At 38.7% G+C, this 15,456-nt stretch overlaps 1 protein-coding gene across 2 annotated transcripts in view; it reads right to left on the reverse strand.

Moving 5' to 3' along the window:
• The window catches only part of fmnl1a (formin-like 1a), a 15,586-nt gene extending 3,825 nt beyond the window's left edge, over window positions 1-11,761 (reverse strand). The window contains exons 1-22 of one of the 2 annotated variants that reach the window (XM_084406789.1): window positions 10,917-11,761; window positions 8,338-8,421; window positions 6,484-6,570; window positions 6,247-6,320; window positions 5,283-5,366; window positions 4,950-5,093; window positions 4,720-4,831; window positions 4,548-4,624; window positions 4,373-4,466; window positions 3,547-3,621; window positions 3,324-3,434; window positions 3,048-3,197; window positions 2,822-2,923; window positions 2,408-2,678; window positions 2,026-2,295; window positions 1,797-1,921; window positions 1,298-1,500; window positions 987-1,221; window positions 836-904; window positions 675-755; window positions 316-445; window positions 26-189 (exon numbers count right to left, since the gene is read on the reverse strand). In XM_084406789.1, coding sequence (XP_084262915.1) covers window positions 26-189; window positions 316-445; window positions 675-755; window positions 836-904; window positions 987-1,221; window positions 1,298-1,500; window positions 1,797-1,921; window positions 2,026-2,295; window positions 2,408-2,678; window positions 2,822-2,923; window positions 3,048-3,197; window positions 3,324-3,434; window positions 3,547-3,621; window positions 4,373-4,466; window positions 4,548-4,624; window positions 4,720-4,831; window positions 4,950-5,093; window positions 5,283-5,366; window positions 6,247-6,320; window positions 6,484-6,570; window positions 8,338-8,421; window positions 10,917-11,081 — 2,907 coding nt within the window. In that variant the 5' untranslated portion in view covers window positions 11,082-11,761. Of the gene's footprint in view, window positions 1-25; window positions 190-315; window positions 446-674; window positions 756-835; window positions 905-986; window positions 1,222-1,297; window positions 1,501-1,796; window positions 1,922-2,025; window positions 2,296-2,407; window positions 2,679-2,821; window positions 2,924-3,047; window positions 3,201-3,323; window positions 3,435-3,546; window positions 3,622-4,372; window positions 4,467-4,547; window positions 4,625-4,719; window positions 4,832-4,949; window positions 5,094-5,282; window positions 5,367-6,246; window positions 6,321-6,483; window positions 6,571-8,337; window positions 8,422-10,916 lie in introns of both variants that reach the window. The other variant, XM_084406788.1, reaches the window with a different exon arrangement.
• Between the last annotated feature and the right edge of the window lie 3,695 nt (window positions 11,762-15,456).

Below are 15,456 nucleotides of genomic sequence, written 5' to 3' on the forward strand. Positions count from 1 at the left end.
CATGTGTGCATGCATGGTCCCTCACCTGTGCGGTCTTGCCATCTTTAACAAGTGAGTCTAATAAGTCACTGTTGGCCTTGACAAACTCTTTCAGCGCTGGGATGTCATCCTGCACTAGGAACTCCTTCTTGGTCCCTTCCATCCCTCTCTCCAGAGATCTCACATCCTGTAGCACACTGTCCAAAGACACTGAGAGAGGGCAAAGTTGAAAAGAGACCGTACATTAATTATTGATAAGCAGTGATTGTACATTTTGTATGTAAAGTATATAATGCGATGTAACTATGTTGTACCATTAATTTCTGTATGTCTTACCCAGTGCAGCTTTGTCTACAAAGCGGAGTTCAGTGTGGAAGGAGGCGAGCTCAGGGTATTTCTCATGCACCATATTCGCAATGAAGTGTAACAAAGTCTGTGTGCGGTCTGTGGACTTAGTATCCAACAGCTGAAAGACACAAGAGAGTGAGACCGTGAGGACAGTGTGAGTTTTACTGTCGCCACTAAAGACAGATGCAGAGAAAGATTAGCCTCTTTGTTTCTCTACATCAAAGGTCTCTATGTGCAAGTTCAGCCATCTCTCATAACTAATACAAAAAGAGCTACCCAAAACTCTCACCTAGGCCTTTAACTTTCTGCATACATAATACTGAAGCAAGCAATACAAGCTCACTCACCAGGTCAAGGCTCTGCAGACGGAACCCACACGCTGCTCCTCTTTTACTGCTGTTCATGTAGTTCCCAAAGGCCAGGATGATCTGAAGCAGGAGATTGACAGGTGAGTCGCACTGAAGGAGCGCCCCATTAACTCATCTGAGCACAAATGAGGTCTACTCACCTCTAACATCTTTTTTAGCTTTGATGAAGACTTGAGGGACACCGAAGCTGCAATGATGGCATCCAATTGCTACAGAAACAAAAGGATGATTTTTTTAATAAAACATATGCATTATGTCAGGTACAATAGCCAAATTGTGATGTGAACTGACCGGCTGCAGACGTTTCAAGCTCTCAGGGAAGTTGCCCATGAAGGTGAGGGTATTGATTCGCTGAGCAAGGCGTGGGATTTTACCAAAGCTGCTGATGAAACGGTCCTCAACGCTCAGGTCCTCTAGTGGCCGCCCTTCCTTCTCGTAGTTCTGGAGTAACTTCATCTCATACTCCGATGGGATGAAACGTTCCAGAAGCTCGAGAAAGTCTAGACTCAGAGATTGTTGATCATATCTGAGAAAAAGACAAAGAGAATTGAGTTTCCATGCTAGTCCAGCTTTTTTGGTGTAAACACTGAGCTAATGCATACCTTTCAATGGCTGTGCAGATGTCATTGGGGCTCATGCCTCCCTTGCGGAGGGTGATGGCAAGGTTCTTGGATTTGTTAGCCTCCAGCAGGGACACCTTACTGGGGGCCTTCTCAGCCACCTTAACCTTGAGCTTAGAAAGATCTGGTGCAGGACCTTGAGCCTTGGTCTTAAACTGCTCCGCAAACAGATCCATATTTATCTCCTTAGAAAGCAAAAGTGGAATAGATTAATTGATAGTCGTTCAAAAACCTGTATGACATTCTTTCTTCTGGGCAAAGATATTTTGAAATAATATTTGATCAAACAATGAAAGTGAATGGGGTCCAGTGCCATTTTGTATCTCATTGACTTTCATTGCATGAACAAAAACAGTTGTAAGGTTCTTCAAAATAATAATTGTTTAAACCGCTGAAGAAAGTGATACAGGAATGACATGAGGGTGTTGACAGAATGATGACAGAATGTTAATTTTTGTGCGCAGGATTTCTTTACTGTTACCTCTAACACTTGCTCGTCATTTAGCTCGTTAAACACCGTTCCTGTCACTTGATTGGACTTCAAAGCCTGCCAGTTCAACAGAGGCATCCTGAACTTTGTTTGAATTGGTTTGCGTGCCTTGGGTCCTGTGTAAAACAATTGAAAAGATGGATATTGTATACGGTCACCCAGCTCAAGCTGCCTGTGTGTATGCTTATTTCAGTAATTGTAAAAAGTTTTGTCCCTTCACCTGTCTCAGCCCCAGGGGCAGGAGGAGCTCCTGGAGGGGGTGGCGGCCCACAGCCAGGTGGGGGCGGGGGTGGTGGGGGACCTCCGCCAGGAGGGGGAGGAGGAGGAGGGGGAGGTGGAATACCTCCACTTCCAGGAGGAGGAGGAGGAGGAGGTGGTGGCGGAGGAGGTGGAAGCGCTTCAGTGCCAGGTAGTGGAGGAGGTGGAGGAGGTGGAGGCGGTGCTCCAGCTGGAGGGGGCGTGGCTTGAGAAGCAGGATCTGAAACGGTCACTGTGAACATTAAACAGATGTTATGTTATCATCAATGTAGCCAGCTAAAGGTAAACGTTTTCAGTTCACTAGAAGCCAACCACTAGGAAAACTTTTGCAGAAGTGCTCCTACCTGTTTGAGTGACAATTTTCTCTATGGTGACTGGAATGACATCAATATCCAGGCTTCCAGAGGCTGTGCGCTCCAGTCGGACTAAGCCTTTCTCCTGCAGTTCCCTCAGCTTCACCTCCAGTTTGGACTCCTTTTCACTCACCTTCACTCTCTCAACTTGTGAGGGCTGCGACAGATGCTCTTGCTCTCTTTCTCTCTCCCTTTGAATCTCTCGTTCTCGTTCTCTCTGCTGCAAAGTGCTCACCTGGGTACAGGACTCTCGCAAGCTTTCCTGTTACACACACAGGTAAAGGTTTAGAGTTAGTCAGTGACTGTTTCCCAATTTTTATATTTTTTAAGTACATTACATGTATGTACTGCACTTGGCATGCTAAATATATACACTGCAAAGCATAGAGAAATGCAGTTTAATACCTTCAGCAGTGCTGATTCTTTAGTGGCCTGCATTAGTTGTTTCTCCAGTTCTGACATTTTTTCCAGAGCTCCATTCTCATATTCCTGCAATCTGGCATTCAGCTACAGCACAAGAATATACACACACTTATGAGTAAAAGTACAGCCTACCTACATTATGAGGCATGTGTGCCATGCGGTAGATGATTATGTGCTAATGTGTTTGTGTGGATAGTGTATATTTAACCTGTGTATTGGTCTCCTGCAGTTCTGTTACATGCTCCATTATGTCCCCTTTACTTTCAGCATCCTCCAGAAGAGCTCCAACATCAAACACATTATCCAAGTACGCCTGAATCTGCACCTGCAACTTCTCACTTTCCATGTCCTTTAGGGACTGCTGACACACACCCATACAAACAGTTGTGTGTTACGTCAGACGGATCATGCACATCTTCATGAATACACAATGCATAGAAAACATCTGAAAGTATGTGTAAGATTTATGTAACATTAGACTGACCTCTAAGTACTGGTCAAGACCCAGCTGGGTGAACTCATATTGAAGATGCACACGGAAGTTCATGTTCTCCACTGAGTGGACCACAATGTTTATGAACTGCATGCAAGCCACCTGTGAAGAAAAAGATCAAATAGATATATAGTACAAAATCATTCATATTTCATCAGTTGTCGTCAAGTCATCTTCTTAACTGAAAATGAATGTGATTCACGCCAAAGCTTACCATGAAGTCAATGTTGCTGTCGTCATTCATGAAGTATTCCATTAGCTTCTCAAAGCGGTTCTTCTCTCCACTCACCTGTGAGAAGGTGGGCCACACATAGAGGTAAGTGTTGAGCAAGACACCCACATTTTCCTACGCTACAAAATGTATAGACTTGTTTGTGTGTGGGAGGCATTTGTGTAGTATTGATAGCATCATTTCTGATATTTATGTAACTGTGCAAAAGTTTTGGGGTTAGTAAGATTTTTATTTTTAAATCAATTTATACTTTTATTCAGCAAGGTCCGTTTAAAATGATCAAGTGACAGTAAATATTTTAACCCCCGGTTTCACAGACAAGGCTTAATCTAGTCCCAGACTAAAATGCAGCTGTTTTAACTGAAACCAATTTGCACTGGCATATCTTAAAATATGTCAGTGCCATTGTTTTGTCTCAAGTTTTTTTTCTAAGGCATGTTTATAAAAACTACTTAAATGTCCTTATTGAACTAGGGCTTAATTATGGCTTAATCTAATGTTACAAAATATTTCTGTCAAATAAATGCTGTTCTTTTGAATTTTCCATTCATCATTGATAATAAAAAGAAATGCTTATTGTGAAATTAGCACAAAATATAGTGTTCACTGTATTTCTGATCAAATAAATGCGGCCTTTGTGAACATTACAAAATCGTATAGTCCGACCCAAACTTTTGAATGATAGTGTATAGCATATTAAGTAAATATATTAAGTAAAAGATTAACTTAAAATGTATCTTGAACAACTACAAAATCCCACTATAAAAAAAATTGTGTATGTAAATGTGTGAAGGGCTAGTCATCTTACTTCTTTAAAGTTGTCAAAGGCTGAGATAATGATGTCATGTCCTCCTCTAACCAGACAGACTGCCGCCAACAGCTCTAGCACAAGAGCTTTAGTCCTATGGACAATGTATTGAAGTTTATTACCAACTCAGACAACAAACACACACAAACCACATACCCTATATATACACCCTTACCTGGGGTTTTTGTTGTTGAGACTAAGTGTGATTTCATTGACACATCTGGGGTGCGTCATCACTAAATTGAACCCAGACTGTTAAAAAAAACAGACGAGTTCCGTTAGGTTCTTCTAAAATGATATTTTGAGTAGCTGTGTCTTGTGTTTATGTGCTCCTCACTTCTACGTACCTGATAATTCATGATCGCACGCAGACACATAATACAGAGGTGAACATCGTCTCTTTGACTGGCCAATCGGGCATTTCGCATAGTTTTTCTGCTATGGGCCAAAGATGTTATTCTAACGTGGAAAAGCACAGAATGAACAAAAGATGAGCACATGAACAAATACACTTGATCTGCATGAGAAGAACATCTAAACATGTAATCCCTGTAATTTAAGGTGTGTTCTGACTCACCGGACAGTGAGTGCACGTGCTGCTCTGGTCATCCCGTGTGTGGGAGAATGGCTGACATTTTTGGCTAGATCCTCCACGGATCTTTCTGACAACCTCCTGTTGTCTAATACAGAGCTGCCATTTTCCATAGATTCCACCTCAAACCTGAGAAACACGCCAGCACAGGATCTGATCATCATTTTTTTTGTTGCGGAGAGACTATGCGATTAATGTGGCGAGTGAATTACAGATGTTTTCAGAATCTAAGATTTAGTCTTGGACAATTACTGCAAACTCAATAGATGACAATAATGGTGTTTATGGGAAATGTTAGTAATGACAGAATAAACATACGGTGCATCACTTTGAGCATATGCCAAGAAGTCCACCAGGACATCTAAGCCTTGGTTTTCCTCATTCAGAAATTCCTGAGCCCACCTATAAAGAATAAAAGGAATATCATTCATGAGAAAACATTTTTCTTTTTAATAAAAAAACAGGCAACACTTTAGTTTAAGGTCCAATTCTCACTAATAAATTGCTTTTTTAGCATGCATATTACTAGGATATTGGCTGTTTATTAGTACTTATAAAGCACATATTAATGCCTTTTTCTGCATGACCATATTCTTCATCCCTTAATCCTACCCAATACCTAAACTTAACGACTACCTCACTAACTATTAATAAGCAGTAATTAGGAGTTTACTGAGGCAAAAGACATAGTTAATAGTGAGAATTGGACCCTCATCTAAAGTGTGACCGAAGAACATTAACATTATTTGGAATCATTCTAATTCTTAATAGGAATTTCACAGTTCTAGCTTTTAAGAGCAGGGATAGGTCACCAAACAATGAAAATTCTGTCGTCATTTACTCTCCCTCAAGTTGTTCTAAACCTGTATGAGATTCTTTCTTCTGCTGAACACAAAAGAAGATATTTTGATGAATGTCGGTCATCGAACAGTTGATGGTCCCCGAACAGTTTTTTTTTCAGTACTATGAAAATCAATCACTACGTCAACTGTCTGGTTACCGACATTCTTCAAAATATCTTCTTTTTAGTTCTACAGAAGAAAGAAACTCATACAGGGTTTGGAACAACTTGAGGGTGAGTAAATGATGACAGAATTTTCATTTTTGGGTGAACTATCTCTAAGGTTTAACCAAATAATAAAACAAAAATAATCATTAATAATTTAACCATTATCAATGGTTATTCAATTATTCAGGTTCAAAAGTATCTTTCATTTTTTTATTCAGGAGTAGCAGTGAAGTCTTTCATTGCACTGTACTAGAAAATAAAGCTGCCACTAACCCAATGTGATTGGTTCTGAGAGAGATCTCCAGCTCTCTCAGGACTTGAGTTGACTCCTGCACACGCTTCTTAAACTGTGGAGAAGGAATCACAGAGAGACAGACAATCATTCACCTCAAAGCAAAATGGTGAACTGAGTTTTCATCTGGACTTTTTGACAGGTGGGTGTCAGCACTGACATGGGGTAAAAGAGAAATGAGAGTGTACGGAGGTGCTGAGGGAAAGAACAGTACTGACCCTGCGCACCACTCCACCTTGGTCCTGGTAGAAGCTCTTGATTTTAGTCAGGTAAGCTGAGGGAGGGTTTTTCACCTGAAAACGCTCCTAATAGACATTGGGAGAAAGACAAATGTTGATGGGGACTAGAAGATATTTAAATGCTCTTTAGTACCATCAAATAATAGCAAGGTTTTATTTATTCCAGTTATATACACGACCATTTAAAATTTTAAATCGAAAGAAGTCTCTTCTGCTCATCAAGGCTGCATTTATTTGATCAAAATACAGTAAAACAGTAATATTTTAATTAATTCCTGTGATGTCAAAGCTGAATTTTCAGCATCATTAAGCCAGTCTTCAGTGTCACATGATCTGTCATAAATCATTCTAATATGATGAACTGTTGAAAACAGTTGTGCTGCTTAAATTTTTGTGAAAAACATGATCCATTTTTGGGAATTCTTAGAAAAAATGAAAGTTCAAAAGCATATAAATCAAACAGAATTTATTTGAGTTGGAAATCTTTTGTAAGATTACAACTGTCTTTACTGTCCCTTTTGATTAATGCATTCTTGCTAAATAAAAGTATTAATTTCTTTAAAAAAAAAATCTTAGTGACCCCAGACTTGAACGGTAGTGTATATCCATCTAAGATATTGTATAAGTACGACAGATGTATTATTTGTTTGTTTTTTTACCTGAAGGTGGAATATAGCCTACATAATGCCCACAGTAAGAAATACATTAGCTGTGTGCACCTGTTGTCATAACAACTCTGCACACATAGCTAAAGCTTGCATCCCACAGTTGTCATAGAGACACAAATATTAAGACAGGAAGTGCGTAGACATGGTTTCACCACCTTAAGTGTCTGACCTCATACCGCTGCTTGAATTTTTCCCCCTAATTCTTTCTCTCCTGTTGAGGTGTCTTGATTAATATAAACCTTTACATCATCCGCTTTAACCACACACTAGCATCATGTTTTACCGTCATTGAAAGGTTAAACAAAAAATACACTGTCTGGGTCTTTAGCATTTTCTCTGATATATGATTGGAGTAATAAATTAAGGGGACAGTTCACCCAAAAATGAAAATTCTGTCATCATTTACTCACCCTCAACTTGTTCCAAAATTGTATGAGTTTCTTTCTTATGTTGAACACAAAAGAAGATATTTTGAAGAATGTCGGTAACCAAACAGTTGGTGGACCCCATCGACTTCCTTTTTTTTTTTTTATACTATGAAAGTCAATGGGGCCCTGGGCCTTTTTACCCATATTCATCAAAATATCTTCTTTTGTGTTCAAGTGAAGGAAGAAATTCATACAGGCTTGAAACAACTTGAGGGTGAGTAAATGATGACAGAAATTTCATTTCTGGGATGAGCCTTTAAATGCTGTTTTACTCATTGCATTTCAGGCGCTTGTATAAACTGGTCATAGCTAAATATCATGCAATATACCCCCAAAAATAAAATATAAAAATGACAACAACAACAACAATTAACGATCCCTAGTTACAGTCCTCATATAACTTGATATTTGTTCTACAGCGTACAGCTCTCATAAAGGCTTCTGGTATGTATCTCAATATAGTCTACCAGACAACTTCCTCTGAAGGTCACATCTACACTGCAGACATGAAGCATTATAGAAATGCAGAGAGAAACTGCTCAAAAATAAAGTGACTTACATATTTCAATATGAGTCATTCATTACGTATTTCAGAATGAATAATGTCTCACTCCGTAAATGAGAAGTAAATGGGAGAAATGATCAAGATGTAGGCATCTCAGTTCTACTTTTCAGTCGTTATTAAAAATAAAATGAAAAACAAAGTTGATCGACAGATGACAATAGTAGTATCTCACCTGATCACAAACCAGCTCCCATTTCTTTTCATTGTCATACTGACTCAGAAGCTTCATCTTATCAGGAGGCAGATTCATGGAGCTCTGAGAAGAGAAATGAGAGGTTCACTTCAGTAACCTGAACACAAGGTCAAATCTCTAGCAGAACTGTACAAACATGCCAGCAGATGCATTCAAATGACTGCAGTATGAATGTTTGAAGCTTACACGTAAAAAATAAAACACACACACACACACATCACAAAACGGCGGATTGCAATAGACAGATTGCATTGCTAATTTTGGATATCAAAATCGTTTAATAACTGCCGCCAGTGATACGTAATCCAGAATCAGGTTTAAGCTGTGCAAGAAAAAGAAAAGAAGTTGTTGTCAATGTTATAATACTAACTGGTTTGTGATGTTGATGACAACATCTGAATCCTGGAGTAATAGCATGGCAAAGTCTGAGGATGAGTTATGAAGGAGACTGACATTAAGAAGTATATTGCAGCTGATTAACTCTTTACACAGTTTCGAATACCATCTGATTTGCCATTTACGTCATGAATATGTAACAGTGATGATCGCCGTTTATGTCTGATGCATGTGGAAGGAAATGTGACTATCTACAAAAGTGTCATGATGCAATTATTGTTCCTTCTTTAGTCTACTTCGGATATTAAAGGGAAAGTTCAACCAAAAATGAAAATCCTGTCATCATTTAGGTTACTATTTACCCTCATTTTATTTCAAACCTGTATGACTTTTGTGGAAATGTGAAAAACTTCTCAATGTAAGTCAATAGTCTTCTGTGTTGTTTCACAGAAGAGATAAACAAATGTCAAACAGGTTTGGAACAACATGACGGTAAGTAAATAATACCATTTTTTTTATTTTAGTGAATTATCATGTTATGTACATATATCTTTTTAAATAATTTACCCTTAAGTTTATGTTTTTCTCCTTAAGATCATATGCTGTCAGTCCTCAGTCTGACGCAATGTGACTTCCTGAAAAGATGGCACAGTTGCTTCATGTCTTTCACTTCAACACATTATTAACAACAGACATCCATCATTAGATCTACGTTTTATTTTACAGGTTTCACACCTGATTTATTTTTTTTTGCACTTGAAAATTGCATCTGTCAACTAAATTAAGAGGGTGTGGTTTGTCAGAAAAGAAAGGTTGTTTAATGTAGTTGTTTAACGCTGTTCTTGGGTGTTTCCTCCTAAAGCAGTAAGACGTTTCCGCTCTGAGTAGGGTTATTTTTTTTTAAAGTCGTGCGCACAAAGAGCGAAATGCATTGAGCGGTTACTGGAGGAACAGAGAGAAAAGGGTGGGGTAGGGTGGGGGACTAACTGTGGTCTACTGGTACTTAACAAGAGAGTGAATAAAGTGGAGACTAGATTAAGTTGATAATTATGCACCAAATGTAAAGTTCAGGGCTTATGGAAGTATAGCCTGTGATGAGGAAATGACTGCAAAATGTGATATCCACTGGCATGCAATGATTTTACATTCTCATGTTCTAACCAAAGCTGTCGTTTGAATTTAAAAGGACAAAGGTCCAGGACAAAACTGTAGGATGTCCTTTATTCCTCAGCAGTATAATGCCAGGTTTAGTGTGAGCGTATTCCCCTCATCACCGGACCTGGATTGTGTCTTTTCAGAAGGATCAAATGGTCATTTATTAGCCCATTTCTAGCTCAGAGAAACTTTGGAGATGAAGTTCAAAACAAGAAATGTTGGGACACTTATGAAAAGCTACAATTATTTACTCTGAGATGGAAACAGGCTTACATTTTTTGTAGTTGAACTGAGTGGGACCACATGGAGGATAACTGAGCTTCCATTCAGCATCAATTAATTGAGACAACCCAACCCATCGCCCAACAAAAGCGATGACATATCTAAGAGGATAGCCACCTGACACTGGTGTCTTAAACTGAAATGAAAGTCGAATCAAAGGTCAGTCATCACCAAGAATATAGGGCCTCTTTTTGTCTTATGACTTCTCTTAAGAAGTTGCCAAATTTGTCATCCCACCATTAGCAGTTCCTGTCCCAAAATCCCATGTGGATCTAATGTGACTAATCGGATTGCATTAAGTCAGAAGTGTTTTGCCAAATTTGACTTAATTGTGCATTTCAGGTGGAAGATTGGGCAACACTTTATTTTAGTGTCCTTGTTACACGTTACATGTAATTACTATAGTTATTACTATAAATTGTGCATAATTACATGCAACTAACCCTTACCCTAAGTTAATTATTTTTACACTTTAACAAAGACACCTTAAAGTGTAACCAAAGATTGCATTTGCTTTGAATTGCTCATATTATATCTGATGATCTTTTTGATTGTCTGTTGTGTCCAATTATCTTCACAACAAGAACACTCTTCTTCTTTTTTTTTTTCTTTTTTTTTTTGCTACAGCTACGATATATGTTTCCATGCAAATGCAAAGACAGAGAATTTAATACTGACAAACTAATGTTAACGTCTCAACATAGTGGCTGACAGGAAGTGTCAAGATTAGCTGCTTTAGTTGTGTTGCTATATATTGTTTACATGTCTGTGTATAAAGAGCTCACCAAAACCACACTGAAGCGTTCTTCTAGCTCTTCCTCGGGGGGCATGGGTAGTTTAGGAGGGGCACATTTCTTTTTAGGCGTGGAGGGTATAGGGTTTGACCCTCCTGTTGAGCCTTTGGCCTCCTGCGCCTCCATCTGCTCCAACCCGCCAGCTGCGTTACCCATCACAACTTTCCTTAGAAATTCCAGGATACTGAACTGCTTCTGGATCAACCACGGACAATTCCAACAGGCCAAACTCTGGAGAAACCCAGACAAATCTCTCCGGCGCAATCCTCAGGTCAAAATCCACTGAAGTGTTTAAAGTTTTCTAGTCAGTTAGATCCAGTGTAGGTGGAAGCACATAGACTCCTTTAGGACATTGTGTCAGAAAATACAGACACCTTTTAAACTAAAACTGATCCCAGGATGATGCACGTGATTGTGAAGAAGCTTTCGAAAAAGATGAAAATTGTGATATTCTCAGACTTGCTTAGTCAAAAAAGGAACAAGAAAGGCCTCTGCTAATACTTTCACAATAAAGACAATCCAGTCCTTTAAAAGCTCAGCTCCTTTAGCCTCTCAGTACGGCTGAGTGTGTTGATTACCGGTGTAACAGGCCTTGTCTCCACGAGTCTGCCTCTCTATTAAATGCTTCAGATGTTGGAGCATCTTTCTCACAACTCCACTCCCTCTGATCAAGCCTACAGAAGTTTCTTTCAAAAGAAAATACAGATGTTGGTAAATTTGCACGAAGGCACCTGTCCGAGCACACTGGTGTGTGTTACAGAAATGAGAGAGAAGCCGTCTGAGAGCAGGAGGAAACCACAGAAAAAAGCAGAAGCATCAAGCTTCCTGAACACCTCGCACTGAGAGAGAGAGAGAGAGAGAGAGAGAGACGTAGCACTGCATGGGTGTGTCAGTTTCAGTCAGTGGCGGGTGCTGCATTTCACACCTAGGCCTTCAATGGTGTCATACCTTAATGAATCCACCTCTTAATATGCTTTTAATAGCGCACACACTCTTTATAATTGTTGTGAAACTGCTGTTTTATTTTTCACCGGCAGTTATAGGGTTAATGCCGTGAGTTCGAAAAGGCCGGGTAGAGAGAAACGAGCGAGGCTGGTGCGTTCATGTTGTTTTGCGTTCCGATTAGAAAGTTCAGACACGGAGCCTCCCTTGTCTGGCGTTCTTCAGACGTTACAAAAGTATGAATGTTTGAAGAAAAAAAGTTTGGATCATAAATGGACAAGAAAAATGACGAAGAAAATCATATTCAGCACAGAAAAAACGGGGACAAAAATAAGAATTATAGCCTATAGCTACTCATCAAAACTACTGATTATTTTTACACAAAATCCATCCTTATTTCTTTCCTCAAGAAGACTTGTACAGGTTATCTGTGCGCTTCAGTTCCAACAATGAGTCTTTTCTATCAATGCTAATGCTGAAATCTGAAATGCTGAAAGTCGAGTCTGTCCCGTCGTATTTCTGGTTTAAATTTAAATTTGATTTAGTTGGTCTAAAGGACAGTCACTGCAAAACATGACGATGTGTAACAGCTGCCCCATGCTCTCAGAGATTTTTGAAGGAAATCAATGAGATCAGCAGGACTTGTGCCTTTAAAATCAGACATGGCATACATTACAGTCAGTTAATTCTGTTTTTACCCAGACAGATCGAATAGAGTTCCGTGACTCAGCGATAAACTGGATAAGGCTGAATAAGGGATTTTTTTTCCATGTAGGTTTGAAACTGCTGGAGGTCGAGGAGAGAGAAACATTAATGTGTGGGTTGAAAAACTATTACATCTACAGGGATATATTTTAGTTTATGCAGTAGCCTACACTACAGATACGGTTAGCTAGCTCTGCCTTCTTGTAGGTCAACCAAAGAGAAGCCCAAGAGGCAAAACTCTGTTGTGTTATGGGTAACAGTCTGTAGATTGCGCTGCGGACTCGGAGGCGCGTCCGCCATTATGGACTGAAAGCTGCTGAAATCGTTAGCGCCAGTTTGCACGCCACACAACCAAACTGTGAAGATGAGCAAGTGGTCAAAACGCAAGCAGTGTTCTGCAATCATTTTTGACTAATGCTTCCATTCTATCTCACAAAAAGAAAAAAAATACAAAAAAACTTCTCATACACAAATGCAAACACAATAGATGGTGGTGTCTGATTAATTACTGAGATCTTATGGCACCACTTCCATTTTAGTACTGTTTATAGTTCATGTGTGCACTTGCTAGATTGCACATCTTTTTTGTACCTTTCCGCCTGTAATAGGACATTCACAGATTGTTTTTGTTCTTGCCATTGAAACGTTCACTGTGTGCACTTTCACTGAAGATGTTGAAAAAACAAGTTGTTAATATTTTTGTGATATTCTATGTAAAAGATTAACTGTCTTTAGAAATGTTAATTTATAATTGTATTTATTTCTTTATTTTTCCAAATCATATGGTGATGTTCACTAATTTCAAAATCAACATTTGAATAAATATCTTATTACTGTGTGTCTGCCTATATATTATTTCATGAATTTCTGTTATTTATATAACAAGGAAAATGCATAATAGAACATAAATATTGATAGTTTAAAGGTTTGCAGTAATTTTATAATTGTATCTTTGCAAACCGTAAGTGGTAGGCTAATGAAGCCGATTCGGTGGGGGACATACCCTTACGAAAAAGTACTATAGGAATCTTATAGTATTTTGGGACAAAATATTATAGTAATCTTATAGGAATACTATAGTAATTTGGGACATACTATAGAAGTACGATAAGACTACTATAGAAATACTATAGCAGCTTTAAAATATTATAGAGGTATTACAGAACATCACAGAAGTATGTTATGTTCTGTAATACCTCTATAATATCCTAGAGCCGCTATAGCATAGTAGTCTTATAGTACTTCTATAGTAATATTTTGTCCCAAAATACTATTTTCCTAAGGGTAATTAGGCCATGCATAACCAACACATAGACGTAACATTTTCTGTAATTTAACGTCGGTCATCCTCATTAATGTATTTTAAATTGTTTTCATATTTAGATATGACGGCCAGAAAAAATTAAGTTATGTTAAGTTTTTGTTATGTTAAGTTGGTTCAGTGCCATTGATTTTTCGGCGTTTTCCTTCAGTTTTCAGTCCATAATGGCGGCCGTGCCGTCACGTCATGGGGGCAACTGTTGCAATGGAGCGTTCTATTGAGTTTCGCCTCTTGGGCTTCAATACTCTTTGGGTCTACTAGTAGGCCTACGCGCTCTGACCATCCAATCAAAGGATGTGAAAATGCCGACGTTATTGTACGCCTGCTAGATGGCCCCGGGTGCGATATTTTTTTAAACAAAAAAACACACAAAAAATATGTATTAGCACCATTTGTGAATTATGATGAATCCAGTATGGCTTGCCACTCTTGCCAAAAAAAAAATTGGTGTGTGGGTGAACTGTCCAGAATTGATGTCAGGTGAGTGTGGATTGCCTCAATTTGCTCCTGATCTTCAAAGTTCAACGGCACAGGCACTTGTTGGTGGAACACTTTTGGAAAAAGTGTCAAGCCACTTTGATTTCTTTTGGCCACTGATTATGGACTGTGCAGAGAAAATTGAAAATTACATTAAAAACATGTCCATGTATGTCTCCGTAAGTCGTTTATTTACTAGACAAGATATTGGTTTGGAATGCAGTTTAAAAACAAGTTTATACAAGTTTAAAGAGAGAGAGATTTTCATTTCCTTAAGTAGCTACAGCAAACACACACCTTTATGAGATGCAAGTTAAAGAGAACTTGGTAAAGACGGAGTATGATAAAACCCACATTGAGTGCACATACATTTTAGTCAAGATCAGTAAGCTATTTTAAGATAAATGTATATATTAAGATATACATTAATTAGATCATCTCATTTATAAGAAACAACTCAAACCAGAATCTACATTCAAACCATATGGGGAAAGTTTCTTATGTGGGTTTTATCATGTATGACGCGTTGGAAATAATCAAAATGTTTGAGTGAGTGTGCAGTTCAACTCTTTACTTAGAGAGAGAGATTTACATACATATATATGCCCATTATAAATGTGTCTTTTGTGTGTTCACACCATAGACTGTAAAAGAAAATTCATTTTGAAAGTGAGTAGAGAAGACTAGGGGCAGCTAATTCTACATGTGTTTAGCTAAGTTTGAGCCAGACAGAACATCAAATAACTTTTTGTCTCATGAAAAAAATTATAGACCCATCCATTGATATATAGCCTAGAAATGAATTGATGCATCTACCTACCCTAGCTTTATCTAGCTAATCGTTTATAAATAATACATGTTGCATCATTGCTAAACAACAACAACTTTAGCAGATTAACATACCTCAATTCGTGTCGCGTACAGCCTCCCCATACTGGACGCATCAGGAACAACAGGGGCGTAAAGCTACCTGGGGCCGGCTCCAGGTCTGCAGCCTCCCCCTGGCATATATTTTTTTAACACTCAGTTCGATCAACTCTCTTATAGCACCACCATGTGGAATGATTAAACACATACCTTGTGTTC

The sequence above is a fragment of the Rutilus rutilus genome (assembly GCF_951802725.1).
Source record: "Rutilus rutilus genome assembly, chromosome: 1".
In the NCBI taxonomy this organism is placed as follows: domain Eukaryota; kingdom Metazoa; phylum Chordata; class Actinopteri; order Cypriniformes; family Leuciscidae; genus Rutilus; species Rutilus rutilus.